Source organism: Vicugna pacos, chromosome 5 (genome assembly GCF_048564905.1).
Source record: "Vicugna pacos chromosome 5, VicPac4, whole genome shotgun sequence".
Classification (NCBI taxonomy): domain Eukaryota; kingdom Metazoa; phylum Chordata; class Mammalia; order Artiodactyla; family Camelidae; genus Vicugna; species Vicugna pacos.
Genome location: NC_132991.1, coordinates 90,816,177 through 90,837,982, shown reverse-complemented (window position 1 = coordinate 90,837,982; position 21,806 = coordinate 90,816,177). Strand labels below are relative to the sequence as shown.

Here is a 21,806-nt window from a genome sequence, read left to right as displayed (position 1 = left end):
GCAGACAGGGAGGAGGACACAGCATCAAACACCCTTCCTTTACTGCCTGTGTGTGAGGTCTGATCCGAAACAGTGTGGGGCTCTCATTCCAGGCAGAGCCACTGGGCAGGACAGACGTCTCTCTAATCCGACAAAAACCCATCCCTCGCCCCAGACCCGCTTCTCATCTGTTGCTGCATCTGACAATCAACCTGCCACGACCTCCCTGACCTACATCCCCATCTTTGCAGCAATGGCCACAGCCCTGCCCCTGACTGCCAAGTCCCTGAGCCCCTGAAGAGTTGTCCATGGCTCCCCTCTGCCTGCCCCTCCACCCAGCACAGCATCTCACTAATGCCAAGATCACCTTCCAGAAACATGGTTAGTGTCGTCTTCCTCCCCTAACAACATCGTCAATGGCTTTAAGTCCTATCAAAACAGATGCCAGGACTTCCACAGCCTGGCCGGCAAACTCAAGAACGTCCTGGCGCTCAGCCTACACCCCTCCACCTGCCTCTCCACAGAGACCCCATACACTGCTCAGGCCTCGCCCTCCACCTGGAATTCCCACCTCAGAGCCCCCCATGGAAGCCCCACTGTGCCAGCTCAGCACTGAGGAAACTCCCTAGGCATGGGCTGCCTGAGAGCCTCCACCTCCGAGCCCAATACGCAGCTCACTGGTCCTCCCTGAGCCCAGCACAGCCCACGGTCACCTGCCCCGCTGCCCTGCCAGGCACAGCAAGCTGGGCAGAGGCCCCACCTCCCCGAGCAGGTGAGGACAAGAAGCCCCAGCACGAGGCAGAGGGAGCCGGCACTGGCCTCCTGGAGCCTTAAAGAAAAGGAGCAGGCAGTGGGGACAGAGCGGTGTTCCAGGAGACACGACCCTGCCGCCACATCAGAGCTCAGCGAGGGGAGGGCAGTGAGGAGGAAGGAGGAGCCACACGGGGGCCTCTGATAAACTGCACTGTGAAGCCTGGACCTTATCCTCAGCCAAGGAGCCACTGCAGAGCACTCAGCAAGGGCGCAGGAGCAGAACTGCCCTGAGGAAGGTCCTCAGGGAGGGGAGGCCCAACAGGAACTGTGTGTGACCGGAACTGCTCGAGGGGAGGACCCCTCGAGGGGAGGAGTGGACAGACGGAGCCCAGGGTCAGCTGAGACGCACTCAGCAGCACCCACCACTGTGCTGGACACTCTGGGTGGCAGGACTGAGCCCCAGGGATCCACCAGGAATGAGGAGGGGAGCGAGGAAAAGGATCAAGAACTACTGGCAGGGCTCCGGCTTGGACGTCTGCGGGATGGTATTTTCAGACTCCAAGGCAAGGAACGCGGGATGGGTGGCGCTGGGGGTCAGAGCTGGAACGGCCAGGCCTGAGGCGCTAGGAGACATCCAGCGAGGTCCGGGGCAGCAAGGATTTGGTCCTGGGCTCAGCTATGTCTCCAGGACAGAGATGGAGTAGGAGCCCTCGGGTGCTGAGAGGACCCATGGAGAAGAGCGTGGGTAACAGGCGAGGCTGGGAGTCTGGAGGGTGGGCGGGAAGGGGCAGCCGGGAAGACGAGAACACCGAAGGGGACGGATGGAGTGACCAGAGGACCAAGTGCCACAAAGAAGCCAAAGGAGATGAATGCTCAAAGAAGTCAGCTGAATGTTGAAAACCTGGATTCCTGACTCACGATAGTGACCTTGGCAACAATCCTGGAAGTGAACAAAACTAAAAATTGGACCTAAGTGCACTACCCTAACTTCACCACTAGGTGGCACTGCTCTCTCCTGAGCAATGGGCCTCCCTGAGTTAAGGGCACATAGGCCGTCAATTTCTGTGCCCACAGCTAAATACTGACAGCAGACGGTCCACCTCACCTACAAAGGCCACCAGCACACTGAAGGACAAGTGACAAACAAGGAGTTTACATCCCTAATATAACAATAATTCTGAGAAATCAATTTTTAAAAAGGTAAATACCCCAATAGAAAACTAGATTAAAAAACATGAACAGCTGATTCATTTAAAAATTCAGTTAACTGAGGATATGTTTGACTTCTCCAATATTAATGAAATAAGAATGGAACATACCATTTTTTTGTCTACTAAGCTGGGCAAAAACTAAAAAGATGTACGGTGGACTGCATACGAGAAAAGGCAGTTTTATGAGCATCAGGAATGTAAACTGGTACAGCCCTGATGGACAGCAGTCTGGCACTGCTTACCAAAATTTAAATTTGGGCACTCTTCAAAAGAAGATAATTGGGAACGTGTGTACATGGTTTCCACCAGCGTTGTCTTTATGAAGCAATCTAAGAGTCCAGCAATGATGGGAGATGCGCTAACCCAGGGCTGGCGCTGCCCTGCCCACTGGAAAACCATTTACTGGTGGAGCGAGAGGCGCCCACAATATGTTTATTAAAAACTGATTTAAAACACACAGTGTTACTATACAATATGCTACTGTATGGGTGGCATGCGTCCATTTAAACAAAGCTGCGCTACACACTGTACCAGACACAGTTTGACAGAGAGAAGTCTGAAGGATAGTTACTGAAATAAACATTAGCAGTGGTTAATTATTTGGGAGGATGAGGGAGCTGGAGTAGAAAATCAATCAACACTTTTTTAAAAATCAGGAAAATCTATTTTTAATTTAATACCCAAGAAGAAAGCCCCACGAAGTCCAGTGAACCCCAACTCTGACCTAAAGTTCAAGTATACCTCTCAGCAGCAGGATGCAGCCGGCAGTAGATTACATCATCATCCAGTAAAGAGCTGCGCCCAGAGCTGCCCTTGCCTGGGAGTTTCGGGGACTGCAGGGTTGTTTTTGTCCAGCCCCTGGGCCCCAAGACGCCATCAACCTCTCCGCTCTTCCTCTGAGACCTCGGAGCAGGGCCCCAGGGGACGAGGTGCGTCACCCGAGATGGCACAGCCTCTCTGTATTGGTGGCATCGCTCTCCCTGGGGCTGGGCCCCTCCACACCCAAGTACCTGTTTGTGAAGGTTGAGGCTGTCGATTTCAGAAAGGACCCAACCAACACTGCCATCCCCACCACAAACGAGAATCCGGAACGTGTCAAACTTCTGGAATAAGCGTAAGCTGCAGAGAAACGTAACGTCAATGAAATGAGGTCCATTCTAAGGGACAAATGATGGCCAGTTAGTCCTGACCTGAGATGCCCCCTCTGCACGCCTCATGGCTGACCCCACCCTCCTGTGAAAAGGCCTCCTAGAGGCCAGAGCCCAGGTATGCTCAGGCTCTGCCCCAGGGACCTCCCATCCTCAGGCCCTGGCCCACTTTCCAGCCCCGCGCTCAGCCAGCACCTGCACAGACCGCTCAGGAGCCCAAGGCTGCAGGCTGCTGTCCACACTTTCCCTGTCCCTCTGAGCCATTCTGTCCTCCCAGGCAACTGACTCACGCTGCTCCCCTGTCTCCTTCCTGTGCGCCTCTTGGTCACCTTGCCCCCCTGCACGCAGTGTCCCTCCCAGACACCTGCAGCCTCCGCTCACTCCCCAGCCTCTTCCTCAGTAGCCTTATCCCCACGTTGGCTTCAGGGGCCACTCAGATGCTGATGACCCTGAATGACCCGAATGACCCTAGTGATGACCCCTAGGCTTTCCCGGAGAACAGCACTTGCACTTGTCTACCAAGACATGCCGCCTGGGTGTTGCACGGCACCTCCTGGTCCTAGGTTTCCTTCCTCAGAGAAAGGCAGCACCACCACCTACCTGGTCGCTGGGCCAGACCCCAGGGTCCCCTGAGTGCAGGCCTCCACCGCTTCTCTCGTGACCCCTGCAAGAGCCTCCCACCTACTCACATCTCCTTCAGGGCACCTCCAGTTTGTGCTTCTAGTGTCATCTTCCCATCTTCGGGTGTCTAGCTTTAGAAGTGGCTGCTTGTTTCCAGGGAAGATTCAAATCTCTCGGCCAGCACCCTGGCCCACCCCTCACTGCGTCCTCACCTCTGCACAGAGGGCTCCCCGCCATTAAAACTAACTCTCCCAACTGCTAGCCCAGTGGAGAAACTGAATGGGAGGATACGCCCATCAGCTTCACAAGCCCCTCGGTTCCCAAAGAATTTGCAAACCGCACTGCCAGAGAGACAGGGCACCTGCCCTGGGGTGCCCACCCCCTGCAGGCAGGGCGCCACCTTAACGGGCCTGCCATCTAGCACAGTCCCAGCCAGAGGAAGGCCTCGGACAGCAGGCAGGCACAAACGACATGGCGTAAACGAGGCATAAACAGAGGTGAGGTCCTGAAGCGGCAGCTGCACTGGCTCTCTGGCCAGGAGAGAAACCACCGCCTGTCCCTCTGGAGAGGAGGGGACACGTCAAGGCCAGGAATTGGGAAGATGAAGTGGTATCTCTAAGTCCTGTTAGAACAGTGAGATCAAGGCTGCTTCCCAGAAAGGGGAATGTTCTAAACCGAGCCCCACTGCACCTCTGTGGGTCTGCACCTAAGTGGTCCTGTCTCGTCCTTAACGCTGACTACAAACTCGAGGGCTTTTGTGCGTCTCAAAATGAATGTGTGCTCGTTCTCGGATCCTACCACGCAGCCCGCCCGTCTGAGGCCGCCTCCCCGCCTCCTCTGACACCCCCGCGCGGGGGGAGCAGCAGCCTGAGCCTGTTACTGCATCACCGCAGGGTGGGGTGACCCCCTCGGCAGGGAGGAAGCCCAGAGGAGTGCCAACAGGCTGGAAAGCTGCCCTGGGTGACCATTCCCCAACTGTGCCTCGCTGCGAGGGGGAAAGCGACACGGCAGACCCCCAGCAGCCCCGTGCGCCTCCCTCTCCGCCCGGCCCCAGGCTCACATCACAGAAGCACTTGGCTCCAAAGCAACACACTCCCCAGAGCCTCCCAGGAGAACACACACCAGACAGCAGGTTCCACAGGCGCTTTCCATGACAAACGTGCTGGACAATCTCCCTCCCACGCCAGGAGGCCCACCTTGCATGGGTGCTTCCAAATGACGAAGGAGTTAGTTCAAATGCCAAAATTTTCAGAAGCACGTTTTCCACAAACCGATAAACTGTACAGAACTGGAAAGAACACCTGTGTGAAGCTTTTACTTTGCCCCAAACACTGGGCCTTGCACATCTGTCAGTGCACCTGCCGCTGAGGGAATGCGTGTGTCCTCCAAAATGAAAAACCCCTGTTTTGGCCTCACTGGAGAAAGGCCTCCTCCTCAATACTCAGCAGCCGCTGAAAAGAACGAGGCAGATCTGTAACTACTGACATCAAACCTGACCACACTGTTGTCTGCAACACCATTAAAAGAAGACCCCAAGTTTAAGAGAAACACACACCGAAAGCTGGACAGACATGCAACTTTATGACCCGTTCAGAGTGGCATCTCTGCCAGTGGAATCTGGGGAGGGGATAGTTCAAGAAAAACAACTTCTATTTCCTATTTAAATTTTTCTGTATTTTTGAATTGTTAAATAAGGAGGCATTATCTTCAAACATTTGTTTAAACTCCAAGAAAGAGGTATTTTACAAGCTTCCTACCCAAGATGTGGTCCTCCGTTCATGAGGTCAAAGACCTGGGCAGGGTTCAGTAGCTGCTTGAATCTTCGGAGGAACTTCACACCCTGGTTGTCCCCACTTTTTGAATTGACAAAGACCAACAATGGACTCGTGCAGGACGGAGGACACGTGGCCTTCCAGAAGCCTGGGTGTGAGGATGGAAAAGGAAGGAAGAAAATCTGAGAGCCGTGAAAGACACCAGGGGCACTCTTAATCATGTAACAAGTAGACACCCCCAAGGGACCTATAACTTACATGCCCCGCCCAGGAAACCAGCAAGAGTGTAACTGACACATTCCCACAAGGCCATTCCCTGCGTGGAGGGAAGCGAGGCCCTGTGCAGTCCGACCCCACATTTACAGGACTCTAAAGTCAGACCCTGCTGTCCATCTGGCAGAGCTGACTTCCTGAGACACGTGCCCCAGTTTCCTGACCCAACACTGTTAATGTGCATCATCACGTACCATCTGGACCAGCGAGAGCAGGCAGGGAAGTGTGCTGCTCAGCATCAACTGCTAGGTGGAGACCAGCTGACGGACAGCTCGACTTCAACAGCTCGTGTCAAAGACACAGAAGCATCTTACACTTAGTTTCTACTCAACAGCCAAATGGATCCACCTGACCTCTTTCCGACCACCTCCCCAAACCACCACCCACAGTAACCAACTCCAGAGCAGGCACACGGAGAAGGCCTGGAGAAAGAAGCAAGAGGAAACGCGAAGGTGAGGGAGCAGGTGGTACCCACCATCAGAATCGATGCTGTTGAGTGCGGTGGGTGGGATGACAGACACTTTGCATAGGCCCAGCGGGCACTTGGTCAGCAAGGACTCTTTACATGCCGTGTGCACCTGAAACATGGACCCACACGTCACAGGGGGCCACCGGCCTCCCTCCCACACACCAGAACTCTCCCCAGCCCCACCTCCAGGAGCAGGCACTTCCAGAGCCAGCGGCCTGTGTTCCCACCCAGGAATTCACCAAGATTCAGCGGAAGGATGGTGCCCGTGGCAAAAGCCCCAGCGGCCACACTCACCATGGCCTTGCACCAGAGGCAGCGCCAGTCCTGCAGGCGCAGCACGCTGCCACACGTCTTGTCGCACACCGTGCACTTAGCACTCACGGGCAGGTTCCCCTCCAGCCACTGGTGCGGCATGGCGATCTGCAAACCACAGACCGCGCTGGGGGCGGCCCCACAGCCCTCCCCACGGGCCAAGGGGGCCCTCAGCCAAAATGCTCCAAAATGAGCTTAACTAAGATGGTCTTCTCAGCACAGGGGTGGGGAGGGGTCTGCAGAGAGCTGTCCACAGCACCACTCCCAGGCCAGGCACCCGTGACTCACAGGGACCAGACAGAGCTCGGGGTGCAGTGGCCCACACGCCCCCAAATACCAGTGTGACCAACTCAAAGGAAACCCTGCCCGCATTCCTTTCGAGGAAGAGAACTGAGCAAAGGCCAAGAGGAGTGGGGACCCTTTGGCCCCAGCACTGGGAGGGCCGTGCAGGGTCAGGAGCCCTGCCGCAGGGCCGGTCCCCCACGCATACCCCGTCCTCGTCCTCAATGATGTCCTTCCCGATGGAGGCCAACGTGGTCCACTTGCAGTTACTGGTCGCACGCACAGCACAGCGCTTGTGGGCCTTAAATTTGCACACTGCGGGAGAATGGACACATTAACCCCCCCACCCCGAGCCTCGCTCCGGGGGGGCCTCCATGATGGAGGCAGCGGTCTGGGATGAACAGCCTGCTCTCTGGGAAAGCTGGGAACCAACATACATGGTTAGTCTAGTGATAAACTATACCACCAGGATACGGGCAGAGACTGATTACGGCGAGACCAGGCGTCCAGTCCAGCCCAGGGTCGGAAGGCTTTCTGTTGAGGGCCACACAGCAAGCAGCTCAGGGCTTCGTGGGCCAGCTGCACACACGACTCTGCCCCCGCAACACGAGGGCTGCCGCGGACAGTGATTCACATACAGACACTGACATTTAAATTTCACGTGATTTTCTGTGTCACAAAACAGCAGTCGTCTTCTGATTTTTTTCCTAACATTTAAATTGTAAAAACCATTAAGCTCACAAGCTGTCCAAATTCAGGCAGCAAGTGCGAACTGGGCCAAAGACCACAGCTTGCCTTTCTCTGCTCCTGCCCACTGCTCCTGACCGAACACTGTAGCCCCGCCCTCTAGATGTGGGAGATAATTTTAAATCCACAACCCAGTCTACCCAGAGAGGGACGGGGGCCGACAGATATTTTAAGTCTCTTTTCCTTCCGTGTCCCCTATGTTTCCTTTTCATATCTCATTACCACTTCCCTTTCTACTCTGTTCCATTACTATAAAAAAATAATTTATCCAAGACCCCTCAGTAGGCAAAATAAATAAGCATGGAGTCATAAAAATCACTTTGCTCCTGACTAGCCCAAGGTGACGATGTCCGGATCTCTAAGGCTTTGTTACGTCAAGCCTCAGGCCACCTTCCCCTACAGGTTCACGAGTGGCCCATACCTTCACAGGACAGTCCGTGGGACGTGACCCCAGACAGAGCCTCACGGCACACGTTGCAGTAGGTCGGCCTCGCGTGGGAGCAGGCATACCAGTTGTGCGTCCCCGAGAAGTGGTCCATGCTGTACTGGCTGGGCTACAAGCGCGAACAAAGACGGCAAAGATCAGGCGGCCCTCTAAGAGCTTAAGTGATAGCTTAACACTCTGATACTCTGATGTGGTAATTTGGACGAGATTCAGTGAAGAATCCAAGGGAGGAGAGGAGGACGAGGGCGCTGTCTGATGGCCCGAAGGATGAGCCCCGAGCCTTCGGGCTACAAGGAGTGTGCTGAGAACGCTCCAGACCGCACGGCCCCCACGCGGCAGGACACTAAGGGGAGGGCAACAAGAAGGGGTGTTTTTCTTCTTTAACCTCAAAATGCTCCCTGTTCTGGACAGTCTTCAGTGCTGCAATCCAATCTTCCATTTCTTTTCTGTTATCAGCACACAGGATGAGTTTCCTACATGGAGTGATGACCTAGGAAAGAAACAAGAAACATATCCAATACATCCATGAGCAAAGGACAAATGCTAGCGACTATGAAAATTCTTTTTAAAACCTACTTTCACCGTATGCGTGCGTGCGTGTGTGTGTGTGTGTGTGTATTTTTCCTAATGAAGAAGTACTGTTTCATTCAGGTATTCGACCGAATAGATCAGAAAAATGGTTATCATGGGTCATTAAAAACCAGGAACAATCTCAAACCAAAAAGGCAATCAAATTTAATTATACATTCCCTAAAAATCAATGTTAAGTGGACATTTGCCAACTATCTACTGCTAAGACACAGTAACCAGCCATAGGAAATTCTCAAAAAAGGAGAAGAAAACAAAGTTTCTATCGCTCTGAAGAGCTGAAAAACTGATCAGCACTTGAACAGCTCAGGGAAAGTCTGGTCCACAGTTACTCTGGGAATTTCATGAGCATTTCAAATGTATCATACATAAATGTTTTTTTAAAAACTTTTAATATATGACAACAGATCAACAACCAGCTACTATAGTCAGGCCTGAACAACTGAACTGGAAATCAGGTCACAAACTTGGTAATAATCAACAATTGAAAATTACATCCACAACATAAAAGAGTTTTCATAAATCAATAGAAAAAAAAGGCTATGAACTTGCATTTCACAGAAGAAATACGAAATGGCTAAAAAAGGAGTAAAAAGATGCTTGATCACTATAGTTGCTGGGGAACACAAGTGAAACAGAAACCATTCTTCACTTGTCAGACTGGGCCACAGTTCTTAAAGACGATAACCCAGTGTTGGCCAAGGTGTGAGAGAAAAGAGTCCTCCTCAGGTACTAATAGAAGGCAGAGTATAAATGTTTTAGGGAAAAAATCTGACAATGTCTATCAAAATTCTTAAAAGTTATAAATTTACACATTTTTTTATAGTGATGTAAAATATCTACATGGTCTCAAAGGCAAATGGGCAAAATAAGGCACAGCTTTTGTATGTGTCCTCTCATGCTGGTTCCCTCCCTCCCCCAAGTCACTTTAGTAATAAATAAAGTATGGTTTATCCTTCCGTTTTTAAGACACATGCAAATACAAGTATATATTCATACTCTCTCCTTTCAAAACAGTAGCATACCACAGACAATGTTCTCCACCCTTTGCTTGTTTAACTTAATCACAGTTGACCCTTGAAAAACACAGATTTGAACTGTGAGGGTCCACTTATATGCAGGTTTTTTTCCAATGGCAAACACTCCACAATCCGTGGTTGGCTGGATCAGCAGACGCAAACCATGGACAGGGAAGAGCTGCAGCAAAGGAGAGCCGATTACAAATTATATGTGGATTTTCAACTGTGCAGAAGGCCAGTGCCCCTCACCCGGGGCTGTCCAAGGTCAAGTGCATGCATCCCGCCCATCACTCCTCAGCAAGGACGGCGGTTCCTCACTCTCTCCTACAGCTGCTCGGTTGCCTCTCTGCACAGCGGCACCAGAGTCCATTCAACCAGCTCCCTATTCATGGAAACTCTACATTGCTGTTTCAAAAGGAGCCACAATGAACAGCCTTTGCATGGATCTCTTCACATTTTTACCGAGGTATTTTGGGGATAAATTCCTAGAAGCAGAACCGCCCTGACAAAGAACAAATGCATATGTAATTTTACTACTATTGCCAAATTCCCCTCCACGGGGGTTGTATCATTTGCATTCCCACCAGCAGTGTTAGGAAAACGTCTGCTTCCTCACGGATTCTCTGATAAAATATGTTATTTAACTTTTGGATTTTTGCCCATCTTATAGCTTTCATTTTTATTAGAAAGCTCTAATTTAGGAACACGCAACTTAAGTCACTAGATGATCATTTTTCTGGTTCAGAAAATTTAGAAACTGTGTTTTATAGATGATCTCTTCAGTGACTTCCATAAACTTCCTACAAAGCTTAATCACAGAAGGGGACACTTAGAACCAGGCCACAAATGCACGATGCCGCTCATTCTTCCACAACCAGGGTAACTGGGACAAGTCCTCACAGAGGCCAGGCTGGGTGCAGGAAGAGGTAAGGACAGGAGAGGGTGCGGGGAGATGGGGAGAAGCCGTGTGCCCTCCTCTGCTGGGAGGAAGGAGCCGCTCTTTCACGCGTGGAGAGCACCCGCCCACTTCCCAGAGACAACCACACACCCACCCCGCGGATGCTTGCTGAGTGTCTGCTCTGGACCTGGGCTTCCAAGGCCTGGCAGACGAGGTTCTTACTCACACAGGACTTACACTGGGGAGAAACAGACAAACCAGAAAGCAACTTTAGACACTGAAGATGAAGTGGGTCATTTGTAAGGGGGCAGTGGGTGCCCTGGACAGGGCAGTCAGGGAAAGCCACGGCAGGCTGGCAACTGCCAATGGCCTGGGGTCAGTGTATAGGGAATTTTCATCAGTAACTGTCTACAAAATCTCAGCAAACACTTCTTTATTATGCACTCGGGGTGAGTTTTAACATTTGAACAGCTTTATGAGCATAATAAATACAGTTACAGAAAGACAGTAACTTATTTTGCATAACTCGAGGATTATATTAGGAGTTACTCACTATGACATTCACAGAGGAGAACTGTGAGGTTTTTTTAATTCCCATTCTGCTTTAGGTCTTGTTTTACTCCTGTGACAACCTTAATGCAACGAAATGCCCACATTTTTCAGAACTCAGCTATGTCATCTGGGAAGACGGACCCGTGGGCCCACCATCCTCCACGTGCCAAAGGAGCGGGCTTTCCTGAAACAGCTTCGTGGGTACTGGGCACCACTGGACAGCAAGTTATCAACAAAATGGTTGTGTTTAAAGACAGTGAGTTAGTGAAACAAATGATAAATGATGTCATCTCCTCATCTGTGCAACTGTTTACAGAGAATAACACTGACCAACAGGTGAATGTCCAAGAACCTGGTTGTCAGTCTTTTTTTTTTTTTTTTAATTCTCATGCCTGTTTGAAGAAGCCTCAGACAGACTTGACCTGAACCCCACCTGGCCACTGACTGGCTGGTTCTCTTCCAGGAAAGGGGAGATGACAGGCTACCTGACAGGCTGTCCCCGAGCTGAGTGGGAACAGACGTAGACAGGACCCAGCAGGGCCGGCACATGGTGCTCGGGGCACACCCCAGGCCTGAAGCCCTGCCAAGCTTGCAACTTGGAGCAGCTGCCTCCTGTCACTCAGCTGACAACTGGGGCTATTCATGGTGGCGCCACCTCCTAGTGCTGTGAGGTCTGGGGCGGGGACCCGGCACAGTGCTGAGGCCGGCACCTCCTCACCCTCGGTGCTATTTCAGCTCTAGGTCCTGACTTTAGGGTATTTTCTATTTGACAGAAACAAAAGTTGGCTCTTCCTGTGGGCAACATCTTCCTGAGACTGTTCTGGGGCCAAAAGTCCAACTCCTAGCTCATGACTCTGATCACGCTCTACCACCGCCGAGACAGAAATCCGTATTTCCGTAATTCAAGACGGGTCATGATTGCCACTTCCTCTCCCCCTGGTCTCCTGCAGGCTCCTCAGCAGCCTTCCAGCCCTGGGGAAGCTCCCCAAACCCTAGGGAGCAGGCCGCACACCCTGGGGCCCGACGGGAGAGGTGAGGGTGGGAGGGTCTCCTCAGGAGGAAAGGAACATGGGCTGTTTCTGAGAGAGAACTCTTGGACAGAATTTCCTATTCCACCCCTTGGTTGTGGAGACAGAGAGGGCAGGACAGAACTCAGGAGAAAAGCAGGTGTTGGATGCGACCAGAGCGGGAAGAAGGCAGGATTCAGGGGAGAGGCCCTAAGGAATAACGAGACTGCCCATCAGTTTGGACTGCAGCCAGCACTGTAACTCCCAGCAACCACGGAGTGGTGTGAAAAAGTTAGAACTCCCCAAAACCTCACCCTCACACAGAAAAGACTGTAGGGACCAAAAGATACACTGTATTTTCCAAGCAAATGTATACAGTAAGAAATAGCTCATAAAACAAAATGAACTTGAAAGTTAAATGCAAGTTAAACGTTGGGTATTAAAGTGAATTTGACAGGACAAATCAGTGACATCACCAAGACTGAGCAGGCTGGGCTGTGACTGGAACAAGCAGCCCCGGCACCAGGGCACAGAGCAGAGTGACACAACGGAGCAGGAAGACGGCAGCTACGCGGAAACCCACGAATTTGAGTGAAAGGCACACCACAGACCTCGAAGTCAGAAAACAAATAAATGAAACAGAAAAGGCATCAGAGGAAGAACAGGGAAGAGGCAGAAGCATTTCTCACAGGACCCTCTGAGGCAGGCCAGAAGCCCGATAAACAGATCTGAGTTCTTAAGACACTGGCTGGAATTCTCCTGAAGGTAGAAGAACTTAAAAATCAGTAAGGAAAGAAGCAGAGCAACTAACAGGAAAAGGGACAAAAGACTTCAACAGTTATCTCACAGCAGTTACTTCACAAATGGCGAGTCCAGTACATGAAAAGGTGCCCAACTGCTTAGTTATCTGGGAAGTGGAAATTAAAACCCCAGTGTGATCCACCTTCCACAGCAGCTGAACTAAAAAAGCATTTGGTGTCAAAAGACACCATCAAGTGTTGGTGAGGACACGGAACTACGAGAACTCTGCTACAGTGCTGCTGGGAACGCAGTCGGAGACGACTACTTTGGAAAACAGTAAAGCTGAACTTCCAGTCACCCTATAGCTCAGCAATTCACCCACAGGCCCAACAGAAAGGCAAACACATATCCTTCTCATCAAGACACAGGCGAGAATGTTCCTGGCACCACTGTTCCTAATAGGCCTGCACTGGACACGACCCAGATGCCCTGTATCGGTAAAGCAGATAAATCAGCAGTAATATATTAATACAATGGAACCGCAGAGCAACGAGAATGAGCCACCTGCTGCTACCTGCCGTAGTGTGATGAGTTCCACAATGCTGAAAGAGGCAGACATAGTGAACACACATACTGTTGATATAATTTCATTATGCATTAATGTAAAAAAAAAGTAAATCTAATCTATGGGGTGAGAAGCTAGTTGCTTCTAGCAGTAGCTTTTGGGGAGAGGGGCACAAAGGAGAGCCACTGGGGGCTGCTAATGACTGTTCCTAGATCTGGAACATCTGCCAAGCTGTCTGTCTACTCAGTGCACTTTTCCACATGTATGCTGTACTTCAGTAAAAAGAATACAGAATTTGGAATAAAACTAACCATGTAACGGAATCAAAATGGCATAGCTGCCCAGATCCTCAGACAAAGCCTGGCTAGTCAACTCAATGTGTAAGAGAGAGGCCAAAGAAGACGGACACGAGAGACTGGCAGAGCTACAGTAAAATACTGGGTGCGTTCTAAACAAATGAAACAAGTGCTCAGCCTTACTCATAAGATAAACGCAAATTAAAATTACAAGGTACCTTTTCTTAACCTAGAAAATTCACAGAGGAGTTTGATAACATGCTCTGGTGAGTCTCATACACTGAGGTGTAAACAATGCAACTCCTCTGGAGAACATTTGGTGAAATGCAGCAAACCTTAAAACACACCTGTCTTAGCAATAGTGTTTCTACAAATACGCCCGCACGGGAACTGACATGGAGTACGTACACGGTTACTCGTGCAAGTTCACTGTAAAGACAAGAGAAACAACTCAAATACTGACCAACGTACGACTGGGGGTGACACTCATACACTGGAAGACTACGCGGCCCTAAACAGACTGAAGCTACTTACCCTTCATGCACTTACAGGGAACCACCTCTCAGACGTGCCGTTAAGTGCTCAAAGCAAACTGTAGGAACAGCATGTATGCAGAGGGAAAAGTAACCTAGCCTAGAGGGGCTGGAAAGCTTCCTTTATACATTTTCATCCTTTTGATCTCTGTATCATATGCATGTATTATCTATTCAAAAAGATTTTTTTAAGTCTTAAAAATAGGTAAACAAGTTTATACTGTATGGCACAGGGAAATAAATTCAGTATCTTGTAGTATCAATATCTTATGGTGAAAAAGAATATGAAAATTAATATATGCATATTCATGTATGACTGAAGCATTGTGCTGTACACCAGAAACTGACACAATCTAAACTGACTATACCTCAATAAAGTCTTAAGCTTAAAATACATGCTAAAGACCAAAAAAGAACTTTAAAACTTCTCTTTTTTTTTTTGCTTATTAATTTTTGCTTCCATCCTCTTATACAGATGATCTTCCAGGAGATACGAGAAAATACTAGATACTCCAAATGAGTCTAAGACATCCAGCCAGACAAACAGCTCCCAACGTCCTGGGGAGAATTAGCCAAGGAGTTACTAAACCACCAGCAGAGATCCTTGAGAAATCAAGGAAAACATGCTGGAAACACACAGCTATGATGTTTCGGTGGAGAAGGCAGACACCCGAGCCACACACACAGGAGCTGATACGACAGGGAAGCCCTGGCCGGGCCCTCAGTGGTCCTGGGAAATCTGCCAGGTGTTGACAGGTGTCTGCTTGTTCCATCTTCTGCACAACACACATAAGGGAGCTGGTACCAGAAGAGTTAAGTGGGCACTGCTGCGTGACTTGCCACGAAGTGGGAGGGGGCACCACGCCGGCTGTCTCCAGGCCTGGCCCCTGACCTTTACCCAATAGCGGCCCCCACCTGGATTCCCGGCAGGACTGCCATATGAGCAATGCCAGGAATGGCAGGGTGAGGCAGGGAAGAACAGGCAGTCGCCAGGAGTTCCCCCAGGCTCACTTGGAACAAGCGGTGTCTGGCACATCACATTTCCTTTCTGGCAGGGATCTGGCCTGAGGATCAGCACAAGGATGATGCGGACATCTACTGAGTCATCTGACCGCTGCTCCTCTCACTCTGACCAGGTTTCCCAAGAGTTCAAAACAGAGGGTGGGGAAATACCATCTGGGGGATGATGACAAGGGCAGTCCGTGATTCACAGTAATGTCCTGTCCAGTAATTTCCAACCACAGATTTGGACCTGCCCCTCATTTGTAAATGAGACCTTAAATGACAAAAAGATTGAGATCCTGCAAACTTTGTCATGCTGGAGCCACGAGCCAAACCAAAAACCTCAGCAGTAATAAATGTGAGGCCTTGAGACCGGGATGGTCCAAAGGCCACGACACGCAGGGCAAGCAGACGGAGCAGACATGCCGTCTGGGTCGTCAGATTTCACAGATTCAAAAAATTATAACAGTAACCAGTGGACTTCTGATTCCAGGAAGATGGTTAGACATACTTTCCCTTGTTCCTCTGGCTAAGGACAACCAAAACCCTGGACATTAGACATTAAAAAAATATGAGAAGGCTCCGAAGGGTGAGGAGAAGAGGGCTGACAGGCTAGAAGCCTCAGGCCTGAGGAATGACAGGGCACTGAGCTCCCTGGGGTCTCTGTTAGCCCCAGACATCCTAGACATGGAGCTGAAGAAACCAGCCAGAAACACCAATGGGTACAGAAAAAAAGTAAGAGCTCACCAAAAGCCTGTCTCCTCCAGCTGCGGGTCCAGGAAAGGGGAGCCTAATGAGGCAGAATCAAGAGTAGGAGAGTAGCCAATAACCCCTCTACTCCCGCCAAACACCACAAAACACCTGTGGCCCCCAAGCCCACCTCCTCAGGCAGCAGTGAGGCTCCAGCACCTGCCACGTGTTGTCCAGAGAAGACCAAGTAGGGACTTTCACCCCTGCCGGCCACATCCCTACAGTGTCAGAGGACATACAGAGGCAAATAAGCACAAGAAAAGGTAACCCACATCACTGGCCATTAAGGAAATGCTCCTTAAAGTGACAGTGTAGTATGACTGTACACCTATGAGAGTGGCTAAAATAGAAAAGTGACAACGCCAAATGCTGGTGAAGATGTGGAGAAACTGGCTCATACTATTGGTGGAGATGTAGTATGGTGTGGCCACTGGGCAAAACAGTTGGGCAGTTTCTTATAAAACCAAACATGAAACTACAAGACAACCCAGCAACTGCACTCTTGGGCATTTGTCTCAAAGAAATGAAGGCTTATGTTCACACAAAAACCTGTTCATGAATGTTTACAGCAGCTTTATTCACAATCACCAAAAACTGGAAAATGCCCTTCATTGGTAAATGATTGCACTCATGCTGGTACGCCCATCCCATGGAACACGTATCCGTATGAAAAGAAACTACCATACACACAGCACCCTGGAGGGATCCCCAGGGAGCTCTGCCGTGGCGGGGGCGGGGGGGAATCCCAAAAGGTTACATACTGCCTGATCCCATTTATAGAACATTCTTGAGCAACACAATTACAGAAATGAAGAACAGATTGGTGGTTGCCGGGGTTAAGGACCAGAGCGGCTGTGACTATAGAAGGACAACCAGGGGATCCCTGTGGAGATGGAAGCATTCTGGACCTTGACTGTACTAATGTCAACTTACTGGTTGTGAGATTTCACATGTTGCCAGCGGATGGAACTGGGTAAAGGGCACAAAGGATCTCTGTATTATTTCAATTCCATGCAATGATCTCAAAATAAAAGGTTTAATTAAAAATAAGTAACCACAGCCAACAACACTTTCTAACATCTAATGTGTTTAAATTTAATCTTAAGTATTCAGAACAAGGCTGTATTTCCTAAGAACGGTATAATCTTATCTTGCTAAAGCCCTTTATCTGTAGGTGGTGTAAACTCATGAAACATCTGACTTGCCAAGGAAATATTATGTGGACACACCCTGGGTACACATTCTCAAAGGAAACCAGATTGGGTCCTCCACGTATGCTGAGTCCAAGTACACGAGGGTCACAGTACTCATTGTTTTCAGGCTGTGCCACGTGGCCTGGAAGTCGCACCTGCACAAGGCAGAGCACCGGAAGTGGCAGGACTCGCTTCTACACACTTGACAGTGCTAGAGAAATCAGTGAAGCTATGTCTTATGTCAGCCGTGAACCACGGGTCCTGACCTCAAATAGCACTGCACTTCCAGGGGGCCAGCCCCCCGCCCTTCCAACAGCAGGCGCGCTCCAGGTGCAACCAGAAACACCACCAAGATAAGCTCCGAACCCACAGACCCCACTGCCCACCTGACAGGCCCCGCTCGCATACACCGAGACCCGATCTCCTGCTGACTGCACCCAGGAGGCCTCAACTTCCCCTTCCCTCCTCTCCCACGCTCAACCCTCATCTTCAGGCTCCAAATTCCTCCTTTCTTCTCAGAAATAAATTCGTGCTCTCTTTCACTTGAATAAACAGACAAGATCCCTTTTCCCATGGAGCTTACATTCAAATGCAGGCAGAAAATAAATACTACAATAAAGAAGTAAATTACATAGTATAGAGAGTAGTAGCTGGTGATAAGCCTACGGAAGAAAAAAGACCAGAAAAAGGAGGTGAAAGGATCCACGTAGGCCTCACTGGAAAAGACGGGAAGGATGCAGGGAGAGGAGCCAGGCAAGCCTGGAGAAGCAGCCAGGCCACGGAGTGCTGTGTGGGTGCCCGGAGGGACTCCGCTTTTACTCCGAGTGAAATGAGGAGGCCCGGAGCTTTTGAGCAGAATGCTGACACCTGACGGGTTTAAAAACCATCATTCTGGTTGCTTTGTTGAAAACTGGGCACAGGAGCAGGGCAGAATCAGGAAACCTTTTGGGAGGGTGCTCAGCTGTTCCATCAAGAGGTGAAGGGGAAGGGAGGGGCTAGACTCTGATGTGTTCCAAAGGCAACAAGGGTCTCCTGACAGACTGGAGGGACAGGAGCCAGCAAAGACCTATGGAACAGACAGGGGGAGGCAGCTGCCATCCCGGGGTGGGTAAGGCTGTGAGCAGGCTTTGAGGTTGGAGGTGGGCAACAGCAGTCAATGCTGGACATGCTGAGGTTGAGATGTCTATGGAAATCTTGACCATCCATGAGGCTCCATCACTCTGCCATCAGCCTGGCTACAGTAAAAAAGAAATGAAGTCACTCAAAAGTCACCACTGTTCATGGCTGCTTAAAACTGGAAAGTTTTGGAGAGCAACTTGACAGTATCTCATCAAGCTGAAGATGTGCACCCCTGGCACTTGTACCCTCAGATGCTCACTGGAGAGAAACTCGTGCTGTATGCCCAGAAAGACGAGTATAAGACTGTTCCAGGTAGCGCTGTTCTAATGTGAAATCTGGGAAAACAAGTCAACAGTGGGACACGTCATACACTGCACCCCAACGCAAGCCATAAAATTAATTCTGTGGCATTGTGAGCCTCCACTCAGGCTGTACTTACTTGTGAAAAGTTCTGAGGCTCATGTCCCACTCCCTGGAAATTCTGATTTAATTCCAGGAATCGGGAATCAGTCCTTGAACTCTGAAACTTGAATCACTTAACTAAAGACGAAAGCATCCACATGGACAAATCTTGGAAACACAATGCTGGGTGAGAAAAAAGCAAACTGCAGGTGTGCAGCCTAACACCATTCATTCGAAACTTTTAAACTGGCTAAACAATATTATGTATTGTTTGTATCTACATATATATGAGTAGAGAAAGTATAAAAACATGCAAACAAATGCTAAACACCAAACTCAGAATGGGGGTGACCTCTGGGGAGGGAGGGCTGGAGGGGAACAAGATAAGAAAAGGAATAAAAAAAAAAAAGGACTCCAAGTGCATCCATAATGTGTCCTTCTCAGGCTTGGAAGTGTATATAATTGTTCATTATGTTACTTTTTGAATGTCTAAAATATTTAATAATTTTTAAACACGTTAAATGTTTTGGCACAAAAATATGCCAAAATATCCAAGCTCGGGCTAAAGATATACACCATGTTTTGTATTTATAGTTTAAAGTATTTATACATATACACACCCCTAGCGCGTATGTATAATTTGTTGCACTGATGGTTTATAATATAAATTTACAGTTTGCCTTGTGGTTGTAGCTTAGCCTTTAAAAAGGGAGTGGGTCAGCCTCAAGCCACACCTGCAGCCGACTCTGCTGGTAAAAGCGGGGCATCTCTGGGCGCCTGTACTTGGTGGTCACATGCTCATTCACTCACCGCAAAGACGCCCTCCTCCAGGCGCTCACATGGAGTCACATGCGCATTTCACACAGACATAACCATTCCAATTTGCCTCTCAAATTTCTCACCCCAGAGTGGATTTCTGAATCCCAAAGAGCTGGCTGAATGTGTGAGAATAAGGTTGATGCTTTCTGAAGGGAGGAAGGGGGAAGTGCTAGCTGGACCACTCAGAAGGAAGCTTTTAGAGATCAACAAAGAACCTTCCCTACCAGCACACCCCCTTTCCGTGAATCATTAGGGTGGCAGCCACCAGAAGCTAACATCACGCCCCAGAAGCCTCCCTTTCGAGGATTCTCAAAAGCGCATGGAGATGCAAGTTCTGCTGCTCAAGGACAAGCCAGCTCAACAAGCCTCGGGGTCAGAATGAGGGCTGTGGCAGAGAGCAGCAGCAGGGCACAGTGGCTGCCACAGACTGAGATGGCAGAGGCCACTGGTACAAATGACTTGTCTTTCCCGGGCCTCAGCTTCCTAACCTACAAAATGGGAATCTGTGCCTGCACCCCAGGGTCACTCCCCCAGTGAAGGAGACAGGCCGTTACCGCTGTTAGTGGTGGGAGATGTCACCTGCTGTCCTCCAGCAGGAAGGCACTGGTCCGAAGGCCAGCACAGGTCAGGGCATGTGAGTCGATGACAAGAACAAACAGTTGGCTCCCCAGCTGCTCCCACATCAAGATGGCCCAGTCACACAGGCACCCGGGCGCAGGGGACACTGAGCAGCCCATGTGGGCATCTGGTCAACACGCGCCTGCAGCACCCCCCCACCACCACTGGGCAGAAGTCACCCGCATCTACGGCACCATGAATGAGGAGGGAGCACTCCTCCTGGGAAGACCACTTCCAGGCTCCACAGTGTCTGGCAATCGGGGTAAAATCTCTCCTGTGACAAAGCTCAGGCAATGAGAATTCATTGCAGAGGAGCTTATTTCTATCTGGCCAGGTGGTGATCAAAAAGCATTTCTATCATGCAGGTGAAGTCACACCACCCAGCCCACAGCTTTAAAAAATCCCAGCCTTCTGCTTCTAAGAAATAGGAGACAAAAATCAATACCCTCTAGAGATACTTACAATAACCTACAATTTTAAATCCTTATGATTTTAACTACTTTCCCACATGGCTTCCCACGGCCTCATCCCCCACCATCACCTGGAACTCTTACCTGCCGCTCTCTCCCCTTTCAGAACATTCCAACTGCTCAAAATGGATCAGAACTGAAGTGGCCCAGGAAAAACAAAGCTCAACTTTTAAAGGCGATAGACAAGAACCTGTGTGTCTCCAAAGCAGACCAGGGACTCAGAGGAACCAATCAGCACGCACAGTTCAGCCGCTGACCGGAACAGGAATAAAGGGACAGTGTCCACGCACAGGGGATTAGGAACCTGGAAATACTCAGCTAAATATAGTGTCCCAGCCTGGGGGATCGGAAAGGTGGCCGAGAATAAGCATCTGGCGTGCTGGGTAATTTCTGTCACTTCCTGTTACTCACATCCTGCTGGTCTGATGCTGCCCCAAACTCTGGATTCGCCAAACACAAATCCCTACCTTGAAGCCCCCTGAGACAAACTATTCACAACAGCTGGGATGTGCGTAGACACCGGACTTCCTCACAGAGTGTCATACGAAACACAAAAATAGACACCGCCACGCAAACAAGCTCCTGGAAGTCACTGTGGGAAAGTGGCCCGGATGCCGGTCCGGACCCCCAGGCTCCCGTCCCTGCACACTGCCCCCTGGAGGGGAACTCAAACACAAACTGCAGACAAGGCACTTTCCTCTCTCAAGTTGCACCTCATCTCCAGTCTCAGGGCAGCTCTGGGGGCAAAAAGGGTCCCCACCACCAGCTGCTCGACCGGCCCAGGGGCCCAGAGCATCCAGTCAAAGTCCAGCACCCTCCACCCTGCCCTGACCACCTCCCCACCCTCCTGAGGACACATCAGCCATAGGGACCACAGGACGCCCAGGCAGGGAGAAGAGCCAACTGGGCGCAAGTCAAAATCACGTGTAATCTATCAGAAGACAGAGTTTTTCAAAAGAAACAAAAAGTAAATGGAGCAAAAAGTAAAAATTATACCTAAAATTGAAACATGACAAAAATATTTGGAGTTATTAATCTATTCAATATTTCAACAGTGCTTCATGAGCTCTGAAGTGTGCTCAATGTGAGGGAAACCTTAGAGACTGGAGATGGCCCCGAGCAGGGGGCAGAGGCAGGGAGCCCCTGCGGGGAGGGATACCGTCACCCTCCAAGGGCACCAAGGCGTGGGGGTGATGCCCCAGAGGGCGAGTCCCCAACAGCA

At 50.2% G+C, this 21,806-nt stretch overlaps 1 protein-coding gene across 2 annotated transcripts in view; it reads right to left on the bottom strand.

The window, feature by feature from the left end:
- Positions 1–21,806, bottom strand: part of DGKD (diacylglycerol kinase delta) — a 101,697-nt gene that overhangs the window by 25,931 nt on the left and 53,960 nt on the right. For both annotated transcript variants that reach the window (XM_072961865.1, XM_072961866.1), the window contains exons 4-10: positions 8,398–8,502; positions 7,989–8,121; positions 7,029–7,135; positions 6,521–6,646; positions 6,233–6,335; positions 5,470–5,632; positions 2,954–3,062 (exon numbers count right to left, since the gene is read on the bottom strand). In XM_072961865.1, coding sequence (XP_072817966.1) covers positions 2,954–3,062; positions 5,470–5,632; positions 6,233–6,335; positions 6,521–6,646; positions 7,029–7,135; positions 7,989–8,121; positions 8,398–8,502 — 846 coding nt within the window. The remainder of the gene's footprint in view (positions 1–2,953; positions 3,063–5,469; positions 5,633–6,232; positions 6,336–6,520; positions 6,647–7,028; positions 7,136–7,988; positions 8,122–8,397; positions 8,503–21,806) is intronic.